At 28.5% G+C, this 18,388-nt stretch overlaps 1 protein-coding gene across 4 annotated transcripts in view; it reads left to right on the top strand.

Annotated features, from left to right (window-relative positions):
• LOC107454048 (tubulin monoglutamylase TTLL4) overlaps window positions 1-14,070 on the top strand; it is a 37,090-nt gene extending 23,020 nt beyond the window's left edge. For all 4 annotated transcript variants that reach the window (XM_043044049.2, XM_043044047.3, XM_043044050.3 and 1 more), the window contains 7 exons: window positions 3,081-3,160; window positions 5,848-5,950; window positions 7,169-7,373; window positions 8,503-8,567; window positions 9,534-9,564; window positions 12,539-12,577; window positions 13,819-14,070. In XM_043044049.2, the coding sequence (XP_042899983.1) occupies window positions 3,081-3,160; window positions 5,848-5,950; window positions 7,169-7,373; window positions 8,503-8,567; window positions 9,534-9,564; window positions 12,539-12,546 (492 nt within the window). In that variant the 3' untranslated portion in view covers window positions 12,547-12,577; window positions 13,819-14,070. The remainder of the gene's footprint in view (window positions 1-3,080; window positions 3,161-5,847; window positions 5,951-7,168; window positions 7,374-8,502; window positions 8,568-9,533; window positions 9,565-12,538; window positions 12,578-13,818) is intronic.
• The last annotated feature ends 4,318 nt before the right edge of the window (window positions 14,071-18,388 follow it).

Here is an 18,388-nt window from a genome sequence, read left to right on the forward strand (position 1 = left end):
GTCTCAATTTTCATTGAAATTTAACTGGTTTACCTGGAAAAGTCAGGGAATTTTTATTTATTTCTGAAATTGAGTGGGAACCCTTTTTTCATAATTATTGAAAAATGATTAAAAAAAAATTAGACTTAACTTCAGCATTTGCTTGTGTAAGCAAAATTTGTATTGTTGAATCTATAGAAATTAGCATTTTTTCCTCAACCTTTTGAGGTACTGTGCAGAGTTAATATAAGGTTTATTTTAGAACAAAACAATCTATGATGTTAACTGTTATTTTTGTCTTGTTTGCTGTAAAAAATAAGCAAGTAAAACAAGGAATGATAAAAAAAAATTTCCTTTCTTTAGAAAAAATGATTGATATAATGTGTGGGAAATTCTCATGCAAATTATGTGAGCTATGAATTTCTGAAAAATTCCGCTAAATAACGCTAGACTGTGTTAATTGGTTAAAATGTAAGTTCAGTCTTGATATTGTTTTAGAGTGGTTCCCATGCATCAATAGTGATAATATGAAATTTTATAATATTGGTAAAAAATGAATCTGTCTTAAATATTGAATAAAAGGATATGAAAAAAGGAAGAATATGATTCTAAATATGTGACACGGTAAAACTATTAGAAGAAAAATTATTTTTAATCAAATCATATCTCAGGGCCCCCACAATCCTTAAAAACTGCTTAATTTTTTTTAAAAAAAATATGGGCCCTTAAAAGTACTTAATTTTAGTGCAAGGTTTTTAAAAGTACTTAATTTTTCAACATCACTATAGTTGATAGGAATAATTTTTCAGTTAAATTTTTTAAAGCAAAAAGTTGTTCTTTTATAACCTAGAATGAGGCCATGCATCAAGGCAGAGCATGTCAGAGAGACATGACGGGATGTGTGTGAGGGGGGGGGTATAGGCATGGGAAAGAAAGCATGTCCTTTCATTAAATATTCTGCCTTTTGCCTAGAATGATACTCTGAGGAGAGTGAAGCATTCTAAAAGAAAGGGATAGTAGCGTTATTGCAAATCTTAATTTTACTATTCAATTAAATCATTAAAAATGGAATACAGAATAATCATTAAAAATGGAATTAGTTTCATAGATAATGTTAACCCTTAACTATCTGAAAATACTTTTTAAAAAGTCCCGACCTGGGATTGTAAAACTTGCCTGATCCTGCTTTGGCCAGCTCTGTTAATACAATTATATATCAGTATTTACATTATAATAAGATTGTTGTTTCTTTTTATTTATTTATTTTCTTTCTTAAGAAAGGTAAATTATTGTCACTGTCACTGGTGGTATATGGGTGATTCTCACGAAACGTGAGATTCACTCTTCCTTGCTCCAAAATCTAATACTAAAAGAACTTTTTTTTAAAAAAAAAAATTAATAAATAGCATTGCTGTTAGTATTTTAAAATGACTTTGCACTAGCATTGACTGTTTTGTATACTTAAAAAATTTAATTGAATATCAAAATGTCATTTTCCTGGCATGTCCCAAACAATATTTCCAATAATAACTAGCTTCAAAACTTCTCATACATTTTTCAAAATGTAATTTTTTTAATCTTATCCTATGTAAGCATTTCTGGAATAAACGCAGAGGGTATTGTTTACTAAAACTTCGTTCAGTTTTTTTGTCCCATGAAAATCTGTCATTTTCCTGGCTACTTTTATTTAATGATTTATAACAAAAATAGATAGCGCCAGGAATCAATATCTTATGTTAATAGATTGATTAGATACCCTCCTATCTGAACATGTCTTGTTGCATGAATAAGGAACCAATTTTCTGGCTCAAAATCTATTTCAAAAATTTTTTCAAGGAGAGTAGGTTTTTATGCTGTCATTTTCCTGACTTCTTAAAATAATTAATAACAAAAACTACATAGATTTATCTGAGTTATTTTAAGAAATACTGTTATTTTCTGCAGAATATAAACGTCTTTGGCCAGAATATTAAATTAAAGTTATGTGCTATAAAATAGCGAATTTGTCATTTTCCTGGCTTATGAATGCCAGGACATTGAAGTGTTACCAGAAATTCTTTTTAACTGCTAATACTGTTAAGAGGGAAAGCAAATATTAACCTAATACCAAGTTTATATATGATTGTAATATGCTTGGATGCAATCAAAGTTATTTATTTAATGATTGATTATTGTAAACTATTTTGTTCTGTACATATCAGCAAAAATTTTTTTGTTTCTTTCTACAGTGGATAAAAAGAATTAATTTAAGCAATTTATGGTCCATCTAACATAAAGGCTTAAGTTGAGTTACTTACTATTAACTTAAAATGACTGTTTTTTAAACTTCTAAAGTAATATGTCATTTTCCAGGCATTCAAGATTTGGTGAATTTCTATTTTATTTTTTTTCTCGAGCAAATGTCAATAAACTACACTGCTGTCTATAAGATATTAATAAATGTAGCTAAAGAAGTATACAAAAAAATTTTTAGATTATTTTGAAGACTTCAAATTTGAGGAAATTTTTTGGTCCGAATTGTCATGTTTCGTGAGAATCACCCATATGTATATTCGATGATAAACAATCATACTATTTTTAAAGTACTTCATTTTTCAAAAAAGGCCTTCATTTTTTCAAAAAAAGTCCTTAAAAGTCTATTTTTGCTTTGTTAAAAGAGTAGGAACCCTGTATCTGTGCCAGATAAGCACTTCACAAGTTTAATGAATTTCCACTTGACTACAGCAAATCGCCTAAATAGGTGTTTTCGCGTTGAACAATTTGGAAACATGGCTTATCAAAATCTTTCCCAGAACTCTTAGTATCTAATTCTATGCAGTGTTACTAAATTTTAAATGTTATTGAATCTTACTTACAAAATATAAATTTTAATTTATTTCAGTTAATATTAAGAAAATTTTATGTTAATGTTTTGTATAGAAAACAGAATTTGCTTAAATTATAATTTGTATAATGTAATAAAAAATAGTATTTATAATTATCTAATTTTGTTTTTAATTTTTGGTACTGTTTGTTTTTAATCAAAGTGTGTTAACACAATTTTCCTTACTTTTTATCTATATCTAGTCACTAATATTTATTTTTTCAATATTAAATCATAGGGTCCACTCGTTAGGGACATGTTGAATATTGCTGGATTCGAATTGCCACAGAAACCAGCTGCTGGATCAACAGAAACTGTGTAAGTTAATTTTAAAAATCTTTTTTTTACAATTAATGGAAGAGTTTCACAATTAATAATTTGATAGTTGTAAAAGGTTTTTTTTTTTACGTATAATAAACATTAATAAAACAATTAAGTAGGAAAAATCTACACTACCCTACAATTATGGTAGATGCACTTTCAGTTTTTGACATTTTTAAAAAAAAAAAAAAAAAATTTCAAGAAATACTTAGAGGATTTTTTGTAACAAAAAAGTTTAGACAATAAAGTTTAAAGATGTCAAAGGCTTCCGAGACCGGCAATAAATTATGAAAGAAAACAAGTTTGTACATCCTATGCAAATCAAGCAACATAAATCTAATTTAAATATTTATGGAGATATAAAAAATTTTAAAATATAAAACTTTTTTTTTTAATAAAACGTGTTTTTATTATAATATTACAGTTTGGCATCACACTTATAGCATCACAGTTTGGTGTTTGGATGATTATGGTAAGGTATTATCATTTGTTATTAAATTTTATGATACAATATAAAATTTTTGGAAAACCCGTTATCATTTTTAGTTTTTTTTTTTTTTTTTTAAACAAAAAAAGGACACAACTACATAAATTGTTTGAAAGTCTTTAAATTTTTAAGATATTTAAATCTGATTCTTCAATTATAAAAATAAAAAAAAAATTACCTTTATTCCGCTCATGCGCAGTTTAAAAGAACTACTTTAATTAGTCATATCTTGAGCAGTTTTTAAGGAATTTTATAAAACAATTTCATTAATTTTATTTACTCCAAAGATTTTTTTTAAATTTTATTAAATACTTTTAAAGTTATAGCAAAAAAAAATTACGACAAATTTATTTCTTTTTTATAAGAATGTCATTATCTCCATAAATATTTAAGTTAGGTTTATGAAATTTTATGCAGTTATTGCAAATAACAAATGAAGTAATCAGTTTAAGTTACAAGTTTATTGCTTGATTTTCTGGCATAGATTCTACAAAAATACTTGTTTCCTTTCATAATTTGTCTGTCCCTGAAACATTTGCATACCTGCCAAGTCTCCTGTTTATAAATGAAGCCTACTGTGTTTTTGACGACTATCTCCTGTTTGCCCATATGTTCTGAAATTTCTCTGTATTTGTTAAAAAATAATAATTTAAAAAATTTCAATAAAATATACGCTGTTGGCAAAAATACTTCTCTTTTTCCTCAATTGTTGCCAGTACTGCAGTATGTTGAGTGTTAATAGTTGAAGTAAAAATATCCTCAGTGGTAGACGGATCATGGGTTAGAGTCGCCTTTCCGTCAGGCTAACCGCTTAGGTTTTTCGTGGCTTTTCTCTCCATGTGATGCAAATGCGGGCTAGTTCCATCAAAAAGTCCTCCACGAAGGCAAATTTCTCCCAATACTTGATCCAGAAGATCCTTGTCTTCTGGATTGGGTTCAAAATTAAAAGGCTAAGGTGTGGAACATTAGCAGGGCTGATTGTGCTCTGGAAAAAATCCGGATTTTTCGCTAACAGTGATCCGGAAGTTTCCGGAGATCGAAGGTCCAGGCGTTTAAAAAAATCATTGATCAAAAGTTTCCGGAAATTAAATTTTCAAAAGTGGAACTTAAAAACACAGTTTATTTTGTTTGTAAGGGAGAGCCAGATACATTTTTTATCAGTAAATAATTATAATCATAAACTCAAGAAAGTAAGACATATTTGTAAATTTTAATTACTTCTCCTAATAATGGTTTAAAAAAATTCTTTTTCTGATCAAGATTTAATATATATTTTTTTTGACTTGCATGATTATGCATGATGTGAAAAACTAGTAGCCTAAAAAATTTCGCTAGTGAATTCTCCGTTATTTCATTTCTCCAGTGTTGGAAGGTATGCATCTTTACTACTATGTACGAAAAATTACTTCTGAATTTACAAACCGATTACTTTTAAATTCACAAAATTAGTATTTGTTGTTCTTCTATGATCGTATTTATTTTTTTAATACGAAAATTTAGAGAAAGGTTTTATTTGTTTGTTTTTTTTAATTTGCATGCCAGTGTAATTTTCTTGTGCCAATGGGATATAAAAGACAACAGATGCAAAAAAAAAAATTTAAGTTAAGTTTTCAAAAAGGATACTTTTTCCTGTATATGTTTTGGCAGGATTATATGAATGACGCACAATGCTCAAATACTTATTATTTTTTTTTTTTAAATGAAAGAGCATAAAAATCAGTTTTATGTAAGTAGATACCATAATATAAGTATCATAATAAATATAGTAATTTCAAGGCTGTCGTATGAAAAAAATTAAATGTTATGTTTTTTGGTATTCTGTTTTTATTTATTTAGTTTTTAAAAAAAAAATTCCTCCCCTGCATGGTCCGGTGTTATTTATTTTTTATGAAAATATCAATATTTTTATAATTGGAAGTTTAAAACCAAGTTTTATTACATTTTAGGGAACTTCAGAAAATCAGCTGTACATTGAAACGTTGAACATTGAAAAGACATTTTTGTTGTCAAAATTATTATTTTTATTTATTTTTTTATTAAATATAGATTATTTTACTTATTGCCATAACTTGTTACGAAACCTGAAAAATTGAGTGATTCTCTATTTTAACTAGTTTGGTGAAAATGTTTTTCATTGCACTCTTTATGTTTTCATTTTTCTCTTTTTATATGTTAGTGATTTTTTTTTCTGTTAAAGATGTTTGCACGCCGAAGGGATCAGACACCAGCCAATTCCAAGGCTGCTGTTAGCTGAAGAAATAAGAAATGAATCGCTTTTTTCATCAAAATATTCTAATGGGGTATGTTCCTTTTTTTCTTTTTTTAAGAGTAAAAATTTTTATTTCATGATTTGAACTTTTTATATGTTGCACTAAGAAAAGTTTTGCTTAAAAAAAATTCTGGTTTTTACGTATTGTTGTGTAAGGCTAAAGGTGTGTGGGGAAATGAAGATGCCTATTAGTTAAAGGGTTTAACCCTCCAAAGGTTTTGTTCACACACACACACACACAAAATAAAGAACTACTATATTCATACCTGCCAACATGTACGGTTTCGTCATTTCGTGTATGGTATTTTACATGGTTGTATGGTTAATCATATAATCGTACGGGTTGTGATTAAGTAGAAGTATTTGTGTTAAAACAATTGTATAATAAAATAGTTAGTCCAGATTTAAAAAGGGGCTCTTTTTTTATTGTTTTCAAAATTAAAAAAAAATTTTAAAAATATGCGAAATTGACTAGTGTATTTAGAAAGGTTTTATGAATTTAGTAACAGATAGCTCATAATTTTGTGAAAAAATTCCATAAATAACACTTTCTGTGTAATACTCTGTTGACTAAAACACCCTAGCTCAGAATAGTAATGTGATGCAGATTACAATGTTGACAAATAATTTTGTGTAAAAATTCCATAAATAAAACTTTCTGTGTAATACTCTGTTGACTAAAACACCCTAGCTCAGAATAGTAATGTGATGCAGATTACAATGTTGACAAATAATTTTGTGTAAAAATTCCATAAATAAAACTTTCTGTGTAATACTCTGTTGACTAAAACACCCTAGCTCAGAATAGTAATGTGATGCAGATTACAATGTTGACAGGTATGAAATGTTAACAAATATCAAACATTGTTTTTCATGTTTACCCAATTTTAAGAGTTACAAGTTTGGATTCGTTTTCACTCGATTTAAATGTTCAGTATCTCAAATCGTATTCATGCAAATTTAAAATCCAAAGTTGCGGTTTGTATTCCCGCGTTTGCAATAACAAATATCGATTTTCCTACTTGTACAGGATTTAAAAGCTGCACATTGTGGTTCATATTCACATAGTCTAAAAGTTATGCAACGCAGATTCCGATTTAAAAGTTTTTAAAATCCAATTTAGTGATTTATATTTACAGAAGGCAAAAACTGTGAAGCGCTGGCCAAATTTTATTTCCAGTCTCTTTTTTTGAACCAATGTGCCATTAATTCAGCGTGAATATCTTTTTACTGTTATTTCTATTTCTAGAGTGCCAATGTATTGGATGATTTAACACTGGATGATCTTTATTGTTTGATGGAGACTGAGGATGAAAATAATAGGCGTGGTTCTTTTCTCCGTGTCTTCCCCACAGAGACTTCTGATGTTTATTTCAAATATTTTGATGTTGTTACTTATTATAATAGGCTATTATGGGCCTGGGAACAGACCTTCCATGATAAAAGAATCAATGGTGTGTTTTATTTATTTCCTCTATCTCTGATATATTTTGAACATTTCTTTGAATGTGCTTTTAAAATCTTCTTGATTTATTAGTTCGGCTTTCTTTTAATTGTAACTTTTCTTATCATTAATATTAATTTTATCGTTTAAGCTTTGTTGTTAATGCTGATTAATCAAAAAAATAACCCAGTGTGTTCACTGTTTCACTCGCTTTGCTACTGTCTCCCTCTAGCAAATTTTTCCATATAACAGTCTCCCTTTGACTAAATTTCTAATCAAAGCGTTAAACAGCATTTAAAATGTTCTCCATATAATGTAATTATTATTTTTTTCTTCATCATTTTTGTATATTTTCAAATTTTTAGCTTTTTGATTTTCTTCAGTTTTGACGAAAAATTAAAATTTCTGTGTGGTTAATTCACTTTCACACGCTCCTCTTTCTGAAACCACTTGCATAATTCATTTCAGTGATAATACGTAATGAGAGATTTTCTATGTCAATGGTGATAACTCATTTTAGACCTTCCCTAAAAATATTTATTAAAAAATTTAGATTTTTTGCAATTTTAAGTTGTTGTTTTTTTAACTCTTAAAGCTACAATTACATTATTCAGAATTTGAGAGATTTTCACCTTTACTTGTAAATATTTTATGTAAAGCATACTGGCAACAGCTTGCTGCGGGATAAGAGGGTCGTGAAGTTGCAGTTTCACAATGAACAACGACAATGTGGTTGGCATTGAGCACAGGCTGCCTTTTCTTCCTAGACTAGCTGGTTATCCATTGACTTAAAGCTTTATTGGCTTCCACCTCAAAGGATCAAAAACTGGTCATTATCGATTACTGTCGGAAATAGCTAAACTGTCCAACATTATTTTTGCATGTCCTGAATTTTTCAAGTACCAATTTATTTCATTTCAGAAAGACTCCATTGTATGTATTTCAATGTTTTTAATAATGTTTATCCTTTTCAGTATAATGTAAATTCATTTACATTTACATTACAACTCCTCCTAGTATTTTACTTGTTAAAAAAAACTCATGAAAATAACTAATTTTAATAACTGAAAACAATTTTACTAAAACTTGTTATTAACCGAAGTACTCAATTGTTTTAATATTGTGACTTTAAATTTTAGGTATTAGTAAAATACAAGAATTATTTGAAAAAGTTAAGAAGCAAGAAAATCATAACACAAAAATGGTAAGTTTCAATTTATACTTGATTTTTGAATTATTATATATTGATTTTGAATAATTATTTTGAGTAGTTGTATTTGTGTATTATAATGGTTGTAAGAACGACCAACTAATTTATGTTTAATAATTGACAATTATAATGAGTAAAAGCTTTGATAACTTATGTTGTTATGAAGAATGCTATCTAAACAAAATCAATTTTTCCCAAAATTGAGTTATTACTGTTGTATATTTTTATTTTTCAAATATCTTAGTGGTGGAAAACAAACAAGGTATCAGCCTAATTTGTCTGATTTATATTTACCTTTTTTTTTTTTTTAATTTTATAAGAGATAATAGGAAAATGAAGTCCAACAACCAACTGAAGTTCAGACATGATCAGAAAATTTTGTTCTTTCCCAAAACTTATATCACCAAAAAAAAATTAAATGCTTTTAGTGGCATAACCCTGACTCTCTTGCTTAAAGATCTGCAAATCTCTTGTTATACGGCATTCTGGACTAGTTTTTCTTGTCTTTAAATCACCACATAAGCACACATAAATAAGATGGTAAAATTTGATTAAAAAAGAAGCATGCATTAACTTAAAGTCAAAAGCAGCAAATTAAGAATATTATAAAAAAAAAACCATGGTACAGCAATGAATTAAAAAATTTCAATAATGAAAGCTAAGCAGGATGAAAAAGAACATAAATAATGCCACATTGACTTAGAGTTGCTGCATTTTGACTATCTGTCGTCCCATAGGTGTTGTTGGATAATTAAAGTTCTTACTGTTATTTCAGTTGTGTTCAAAAGGAGAGCGAAAAATTAGTTTAGATTCTTTTCTGTAAATAAGTTGGAAACATTTTTTTTTTATTTGTATTAAAACATTGCTTTTGTCTTTCCTATAAAATAATACACTATTTTCTTTTAACATATTCTTAATATTCTTGTATATCTGTTGATGGCTTAATATTTTCCATTGCAGCAAGAGCCTGAAGATCTTGTCACCATAACTGGTAAGAATGTTCTTTTATTTTATTTCTCGCTTGATACAAGCATGTTTAATTGTAATATTTTTTTCCCATGGTCTCTTAAATATCTTAAAGACAAGAGTCATCTTGAGTTAAGGTTAAAATAAATCTTCTAGAATTATTGTTAAAGTTTATTTTCTATTCAGTTTGTCTACATATAGCTTATTAAGCTTTAGTTTCTATAGTTTAAAACTATATTGTGGTAATAAAAAAAAATTATTGTACTTCTGAAACAAAACAAAATTGTTTTTTTTTTTTTAAATGCAGTTTTTTTTTTTTTTTTTTTTTTTTTTTTTGTTAAGAATGTAACAGCAAAGGAAAACAACAAGCAAAAGAAACTAGTAATTTCTTTTAATATTGTTTATTAGTTCTTTATAAGTTGTTTAAAGCTGCAAATATCAAAATGTTTTTTTTTTTTTTTTTTAAATTCAATACTTAGTTAAAGTCATAGTTTTACACAAAATTTAAGCTCTGAAAATCTATAATTATATAGAAAAAGTTTTTGGTTTTTTATGATACTTCTTTAACGTAACCGCGAAAATTCTGTTTCTGGTGTAAGATCTAATGCAAATGTTATTGAACTAAAATAAATCAATAATTTAAAAACAATTGAATTTTTTCATTGATTGCCTGTTTTTTATTTTAATTTTTGGTATCATTTGTTTTGATACCTAAAATTAATGCTATAATTATGGTATAACAGGGCTCGAAAAACCGCCCGTCCTCGGCGGTCGAAAATTCCCCGCGGACAACTAATTTCTCGAATCCGACATCCGCACGGACGGCCATTTTCCTGTGAATTTGCATGTTTGTGATACATTTTCAGTTTTTGTTATCTTGCAAGAGTCTAGCGCCTCACATTCTAAAATGACGCTCTAATCTAGAAATATAGCAACATACTGCGCATGGTGGAATTGGTGTTTTCTCTATCTGGGAGTACTGCAGCGGTCGAAAGGGGCTTTTCACAGGGATGAGATTCTTCCGCGGATTCGCGAATTTCCGCTTTTTCTCAGATTTTTCCCGCTAATTTCCGCTGAATTTTTTTTTTTTGCACAAGTTAAAATATTTTATGAGGAATTTAATTTTCCACGGAGAGAAATTATTGAAGTCCTCATTCCTCCCTCTGAAGTTTCTCTAAAAATCATTTCCTTGGGATAAAACTGGTTGACCTTTATACAGGGATGAGTTTTTTTAATCTTTTGTCTCTCGAATTTCAGATTTTTTATCAAAAACTCAGATTCTCTAAAACTTACGCTTTTTTTTATTTATTTATAAATATCCCGTTTTTTTTTTAAAAAATTCAGTCGTTGAAGTCAAATTATTATATTTATTTACGATTTTCAAAGAAAAAGCTGCTAATCCTTCCACATGTTTACTTATATTAGCTATTTTCTCCGATTTCACGCACAGAAAATAAGATTTTCCGTATTTTTGATCCATTGGCGGGATAGCTCGTATTTTCTTAATTTAGACGTCGATGCTTCTTGTATTCTGGAGAGAAAGCAAACCAAAAAAGTGGAAAAAAAAATAGAGGTGGATTTGTGGTGAAAATATCTATTTGCTCATTCAATTAATCTTGTAAATTTGTATTTATTGTGTAAACAAAAAACAATTCGAACAAGCCTTTTAGAAATCAGAAGTCTAGACTCTGCAAATATCTCGATTTTTATTCGCGCGATTTTAATATCAATCATCGATTTTCGTATTTACCTGATTTAAAAGTTGCGCATTGCCATTCTTATTTACGCTTTTTAAATATCGTACATTGTGACTCGTATTTACGAGATTTAAATATCTAATACTATCGTGTTTTGCATTTTTAAAATCGCGATTTTATTATCAAACATCGATTTTCGTATTTATCTGATTTAAAAGTTGAACGTTGCGATTCTTATTCAGGCCATTTAAATATGGAACATTGCGATTCTTATTTACGAGATTTAAAAAACCAATATCGAGATTTGTATTTACGAGCTTTTAAAACCCTATGTAGCTACGCGAGCTTAAAATCCAGTGTCGTGATTCGTTTTTGCGGTGGTAACATCGCGCGATTTTAAAATTATGCATCTTGATCTAAAAATTACGCATCATGATTTGTATTTTCGCATTTTTTAAACTCGATGTAGAGTTTCATATTCACGTGATTTAAAAGCCTCATATCGGGATTTATAATCACATGGATTACAAGTTTAAACAAAAATTTGACAAAAAAAGTGCGATATATATATATACTTGGATTTCCTCTTTTTTACTTTCTGACTACTCTCATCCCTGTTTTCAGCAACGAACTTACAAAAAAAAAAATATTACGTACTGGTCTTAAACAAGAAGCGTTAAACGGAATTATAAACATCTACCTAAATGAAAAACTCTTTTCAGATTTCTGTGCAGAAACCTCTGTAAATCATTGGCTTGATTGTGGAACATGCAAACGTCATATTTGATTCATTTAAAAAAACGCAGTACCCTCGCAAAAATTGACATTCCAGATAACTTGACTTTTGTCATTTAAAATATTTCATAAAATAAATACTAGGTTATTATTAGTAACCTAGTATTTCTCTTATTACTGTATAATGTAAACCTAGTATTTGTAATCCTAGTAGTTTAGAAGCTACGGGTTAGTTTCAAAGGAGGACGGGTACATTTTTGGACAAGCCGTCCTCTGGGACGGGTAAAATTTCTGAGTTTTATCGAGCCCTGTGGTATAATTATTAATATAATTATAATTATGAATGCAAAATGCTTTTATTTCTTGCTTTTTTTAAAAAAAAAAAATCTTGTTTATCTTGCTTAATTTGATATTTCTGAATTCTCCATGATTAATTTTCAATAGAATACAAAAATAAGTATTTTAAAAATTTATATTTTATTGCATGTTAGTAGTGATTTTAAAAATTCATTTATTGATATCCATTGATTTAATGCTTACAGTTTATCATACTTTTTCTTTTTACAGTGCACTGATACAGTGACATAGAATTGTGAGATGTTTATTGTAAGTATACTTTGAGCATACTTTTTATTCAATTCATAACTTTTTATTAATTTAAATCAATTTCTATGTAGAATACTAAAGGGTGCAGCACGTTTTTAAAAAGACATTCATTAAAGGTGCTTATTTTTTATTTACGTTTTTAAAAGCATTTTTTAGCAGGGGTTTGTAAAAAGTACTTAATTTTCTTTCATTCAAAATAAGATTTTTTCTTGTGTCAATCATTGTCTTGTGCAAAAAAAAGCATGATTTTCAAAAAGAATTTCAGCAATATTTATCAGAAACTTATTATTTTATCATGATTGTGTAAAGTCTCTGAAAATGTTCTTGCATTTTGTAGACTTTATGTTTATAAATTAAGAATTTTAAACAAAAGAAGAAAAAAAATTATAAATGCACATATCCTAATTATAATTTTTTTTTCTTTTGAAAAGTGATTTTAAAAAAAATTCTGAGTGCTTAAAAAGTGCTCATTTTTTGTTGAAAAATCTGACTATGAACCCTGATACGAGTGTGAGTAAGATGTTTATGCTTAACATTTGTATAAAACTAATCCAACATATAATTGTAAATCCATTTAGCTCTTCTGTTATTATAAGGGTTAACTTTATGACCAGCTATTCTTTTATAAATTCACCAATCTCTATCAGTAATAGTGATGAGTTAGTATCAACGTTTCTGATAATTTGCCTTCAGTACTTAAAGGTACCTAGTATATTTTATAAATACGCAAAATTAACAAATACATTTAATTTCAAATAATCCCTAAAACTTTTTTTAAGAAAATAAAGGGGAGTTTTACTTTTTTCTAGATTTAACTTCCAGTTAACAATATCCAAAATTTAATTTTTCAACTTATAAAATGAATTTAATAAGTCTATAATATGAGTTCTTTTTAGAATGAAACTGATTTCAGATGTTCTTTGGATTCAGACCGACCCTTTATCTACTAATATAAATTTTACATGTTTTTTTTTTTATTTTTTAAGTAACATTATACCGCAAAACCTTCCACCTTATTAAACAATATAATTCATATGTCCCCATATAATTTCTACGACTAATAAATACATTTTTAATCAATATAATTTTTCTTCAGCTAAGCATCTCCAATTTAATTTGTAGCTGCACATTAGCTCTTTGTTTCTTTACTTAGTGTAACTTTTTATTAAAGTTGTTATAATACATGAGACTCATGATCATGAAAGACCCTTTTTTGATTCATTATCTTTTGTTTTTTACAGAATTCGGATCCCTGCCAATCTGTATTATTCGTGCAACAAATTTTAATGCCATTTCTTCCTACGCTTTTATGCATTTTGCTTTTATATCTTGCTGTTGTTCCTGTAGTATCCAAGGACATGCAACTATAATGCAAAATTTATATTCTTTTGTTTTTATTCAGATAACCTATTTTTTACCTTTTTAAAAATGAATGTAAATATATATATGCAATCCAAACAATCACTTAATAAAATATTTATTTTTCAACTGAATTAAACTTGTTTTGTTGTATATTTAGTTTTTACAAAGGCTATTTGTTATCTAACTCAATTCTTAAAAGAGTGTGAATTTACTTTGGAAACAAAAATAGCCATATTTCATACTAAAGATAAATTTTATATTCAACTTGCCTATTGAATACTAATCTATTCATGTTAACACATTAAAAAATTTATGATCTAACAATTCACATTCCTCCTTTGTAAGTATTCAGTATGCATCTTTTGTTGGTTATTTTTATTCAATTCCTACTATATTAGTTCACACTATATCTTGTTCAAATTTTCAATTGTTAATAAAATACTTTTTATTTATCCTCTCAAGTTCAAATGGAATTTTCTGATTGGTTAAGCGTTGGTCGTTTTTTATTTATTTATTTTTTTTTTAAATTTTACTGTGAGAGATTCAGTTTTATCAGTGATACTTTCTAACTAATACAACATCGGTGATAATTTCTAACTTATTCTCGTTGAACAAAAAAATAGTTTATTATGCAAATTTATTATTTTATTTTTGCTGTGTTTAGGCCTGGTTTCTTAGGACAGGACGCCGTCAGCTGGAAATCAGCGCTAACCTCTGATTGGTCCATTTGTGAGTTTGATAGTATAGGTCATCGAACGCTCATCTTGAACTACAATTGCCGTCCAACTCAACTGTAATTGGATTACAACGTGACGTTAACCACAGAAGCAACAGCGGACAACATCCAACAGTACATTAAAATCAGCCAAGATTTTGACATTAAACATAGTTTCTTAATTAAACATAGCACTCTTCATTTAGCTCAGCTATAATGTGTTTTTTCATTATTTGTGCTCTAAGACACTGGTCGACAATAACAAAATCAATTCAAATTCAAAATAAATATTTGTTAACGCATGCGCAATGAGAGATAATGTCTGCGTTCGACCGACTGCGCACGCTGAGTTGACAAAAAAGTATTTTTTTGGCGTCAGCTCTACGTCATCTTTCTGCTGACGCCCAGATAAGGCGCTAGTTCTAAGTAACCAGTATTTTGATGGCGTCAGCGGGACGTTGACGTCCCGCTGACGCCCAGATAAGGCGCTTGTCCAAAGAAACCAGACCTTTAGATTCAATAAAGAACATTACGTGGTAGCGTGCGTGGTTCTTTTAGAGTTGTCTTATACTACGTGCCTTTTTTTTTCATTCCTTCCACTACTTCACACTCTTCCTATATATATTTATATAACTTGTTCAAAATGTGAATCGTTGATAACATACTTTTTGTTCATCTATTCTAGTTCAAATGCATTTTTTTAAACTTGTAGTGGATGACTCTTGATGTTAATACAGTTTTTTCAAATATTCATTCATTAATTAAATTTAATTAATTAATTTTAGTTTTATATGGAAGCAAAAAATTTTAATTATTTAATAAAAAGTAACTAAAATAAAAAAAAATTTTTGACATAAGCAGGAATTGACTTCAAAAAAAAGTTTTTTATATTGTTTATGTACACATTGAAATCAAAATTATACACCTACATGATTATTCCTTTCTCATTCACCCACTTCACTTTACATTGCTGTCAGAGAATCGAGGGAATTACTTTGTTTAACTTCAAACAAGAAAGCTCTGCTATTGCAGCAGCTGCACGTTTATAGTATTTTTTTTCCTTCAATAAATTTATAGGTCCATTTAATAATATTTACTACACACATAATTTTGGTATCCTCTTGTCAGAGCTGTTTCCATTAAAAATTGCTTTGAAGGTTCAAATTATCCTAAATTGCAAAAGACTAGCAACTACATGGTGCGTAGCGTTTTTAAAAAGTTCTAACAGTTGCTTATTTTTGGTTTTTGAAAGCCCTTAAGGGGATTTTTTTTTATTGGGTGTTCATAAAATGGGCCTAATTTTCTCTTTTCAAAACGTATTATGCAAAAGCGCGGTTTTCACATTGTTTTATTAAGCGATTTCACAATTCATTCAAATGCAATCCACTGCAGTGTACTGTCGGTACGTAGGGTGTTTACGTACATGTTGGATGAAATACTTGCGGATTCTTGCTTAGCTGGGTTCAGTGAGATTCTTGCATGCTCTTGTACAACTTTGTTTTTCTCTTACTGATTCGGAATATTTAATATTGTCACTTTTATTAACTGTTACTTTGCTTAGATTTATTTAAATTGTGCTTTAAGGAGGCGTTTCATTCAATTGTTGATTTAAAATTTGTACCGTTTAGGTGTGATTCTTTTTCAAGTTTATAGTACTTTTAAATTGTGGTAAAAAGTTATACTTTTGTCTTTTCATTAAAAGGCCTCGGGCCACTCTTAGTTTTGGTTAAATCCACTAACAACAGAAAAGCTCCTTTGTGTTTGCAGGCAGTGTGTCCCCTGATGAAGTACTGTTCTGCAAACACACATTTATATAATATATTTTATTTTTAATTACTAAAAATTTATGTCTTATTTCTAGTTTATCAGAAACTAGTTATTTTAACATGATCATGTAAAGTCTTTGAAAATTAATTTGCATTATGTTGATGTATGTAGGGCTTAAAAGGTGCTTATTTTTTGTTCAATGATTTGACTATGCACTCTGTAACGAAGATTGGCTAATTTCTAGCTTCTGAAACTGTCTTGGAGCCGAACGAAAATGCAAACTTTGGGAAAAAATCAAATTCAAACTTGAATTTTAAAAAAAAAATTTATTTTGAAATAGTAGAAAATGCCGATTTGTATGCTATTTAAAATTCAGTCTTAGAACATAAAGAAATAGGACTAGGGATAAGTCTCAAAGTAATTTCAACTTTTAGTAAACAAACTGTTTTGATTGAATTAATGTGCATAATTTAAAATAAAAAACTGAATGTGTAAACATTAAACTGCTAGAAATTCCATTGCTGGGCAATATCAGGAATGGCATAACTTTAAATTGCATCAACAATCATTGTAATAAATTATCTTGAGATATGCCTTTTTAAGAATCCGGGAATAAATAAAAATAATTGTTGATTGTATTCAAAATTGTTATGTTTTAAAACAAACCTCTTTAAAAACAATTTGTTTCAAATTAAATAATTTTCTCCAGAGTTGTAAATTAATGTAACTTGTAAAAGGTTACATAAAAAAAACTAAAAAACAGTTAGAAACATTCATTAGTGTTAAACTGATTTACCTGCTTGGAAAGAATTTTTAGAAGGAAAAAAGGACATTTAATGTTAGAGAATATTTAGTCTAATATAACAAAACATTCACTCCAAAAGAAAGGAAATATTACTTTTTGTACTTAGTTGTGACTTATGAAAAAAAGAAAAATTTTCAGATGAGTCATTCTTCAAGTTAGTTGAACTCACTGGAATTTAATGTAAAACAAAATTGCTGCAATAATTGTATAAGCGAACTCAATGCTAATCATCACGGTTTTGTTCCATCTGCAAGGCAAAACACCTACACTCTCTTACACAGAAAATTTTATAAGAAACATACTCTTAAAGAAGCATTAAAATCTCAATACCTCATAAGAGTGTTCGTCGATATCCAAACATCATCTGACTTATCTTTTTCTCTTAGCAGAGGTAATAAAATCATTCCAGAACAGTGTTTTGCTTCCCACAAGTATTTTATATATAAAAAATGCATTTCGTAATAGATTAATAGTGTATAAAATACTTGACATGGGGAGTATGTAATCGTTTATATCTACTGTATTGGCTAATAGATTAAATATAAAAGTAAACAATATAGTGGTAAGTTTAATTGAGAAGTTTTATGAAAATCAAGGATATTAGAGATAATGTGAAGTTGGTTTATTGTGAAGAATATTTTAAATTAAAGCAAATGGGAGTAGATACATGGTTCAGATGCAGAGCCGGATTATACCTTTCGTAGGCACAGAGCCGGGTTATACCTTTCGTTGGCCCTAGGCATAGCCGTTTTTGGGCCCTCCCCTCCTTCCCCCACTCCTCCCCTCTTTTCAAAATATATGCTAAAATTTTCTTGCATATTTTTTTTTACATTCTTATTAATATGGATTTTAATTTACAAATTTGTTTATCGAACTTTATCTGCAATACCGACATACTGCCGATATTGCAGTAGATATCGACAATACCATTATGATTAGTTCGATCGATAACAATGTTAAAGATAAACTTGAATACTTTTCCTAACGTTCACATTGCATTAAGAATATATTTGTCGATTCTTGGATCAAATGCAGAAGGAGAAAGATCTTTCTCCAGATTAAAATTGATAAAAAATTATTTGCGCTCAACAATGATCGTTTAGCATCGCTCGCACTATTGAATACGACATTTTGCGTAGTCTTGGAATTCGACAGCTAATAT

Source organism: Parasteatoda tepidariorum, chromosome 8 (genome assembly GCF_982258835.1).
Source record: "Parasteatoda tepidariorum strain Cologne lab strain chromosome 8, Ptep-v5.0, whole genome shotgun sequence".
NCBI classification, from domain to species: domain Eukaryota; kingdom Metazoa; phylum Arthropoda; class Arachnida; order Araneae; family Theridiidae; genus Parasteatoda; species Parasteatoda tepidariorum.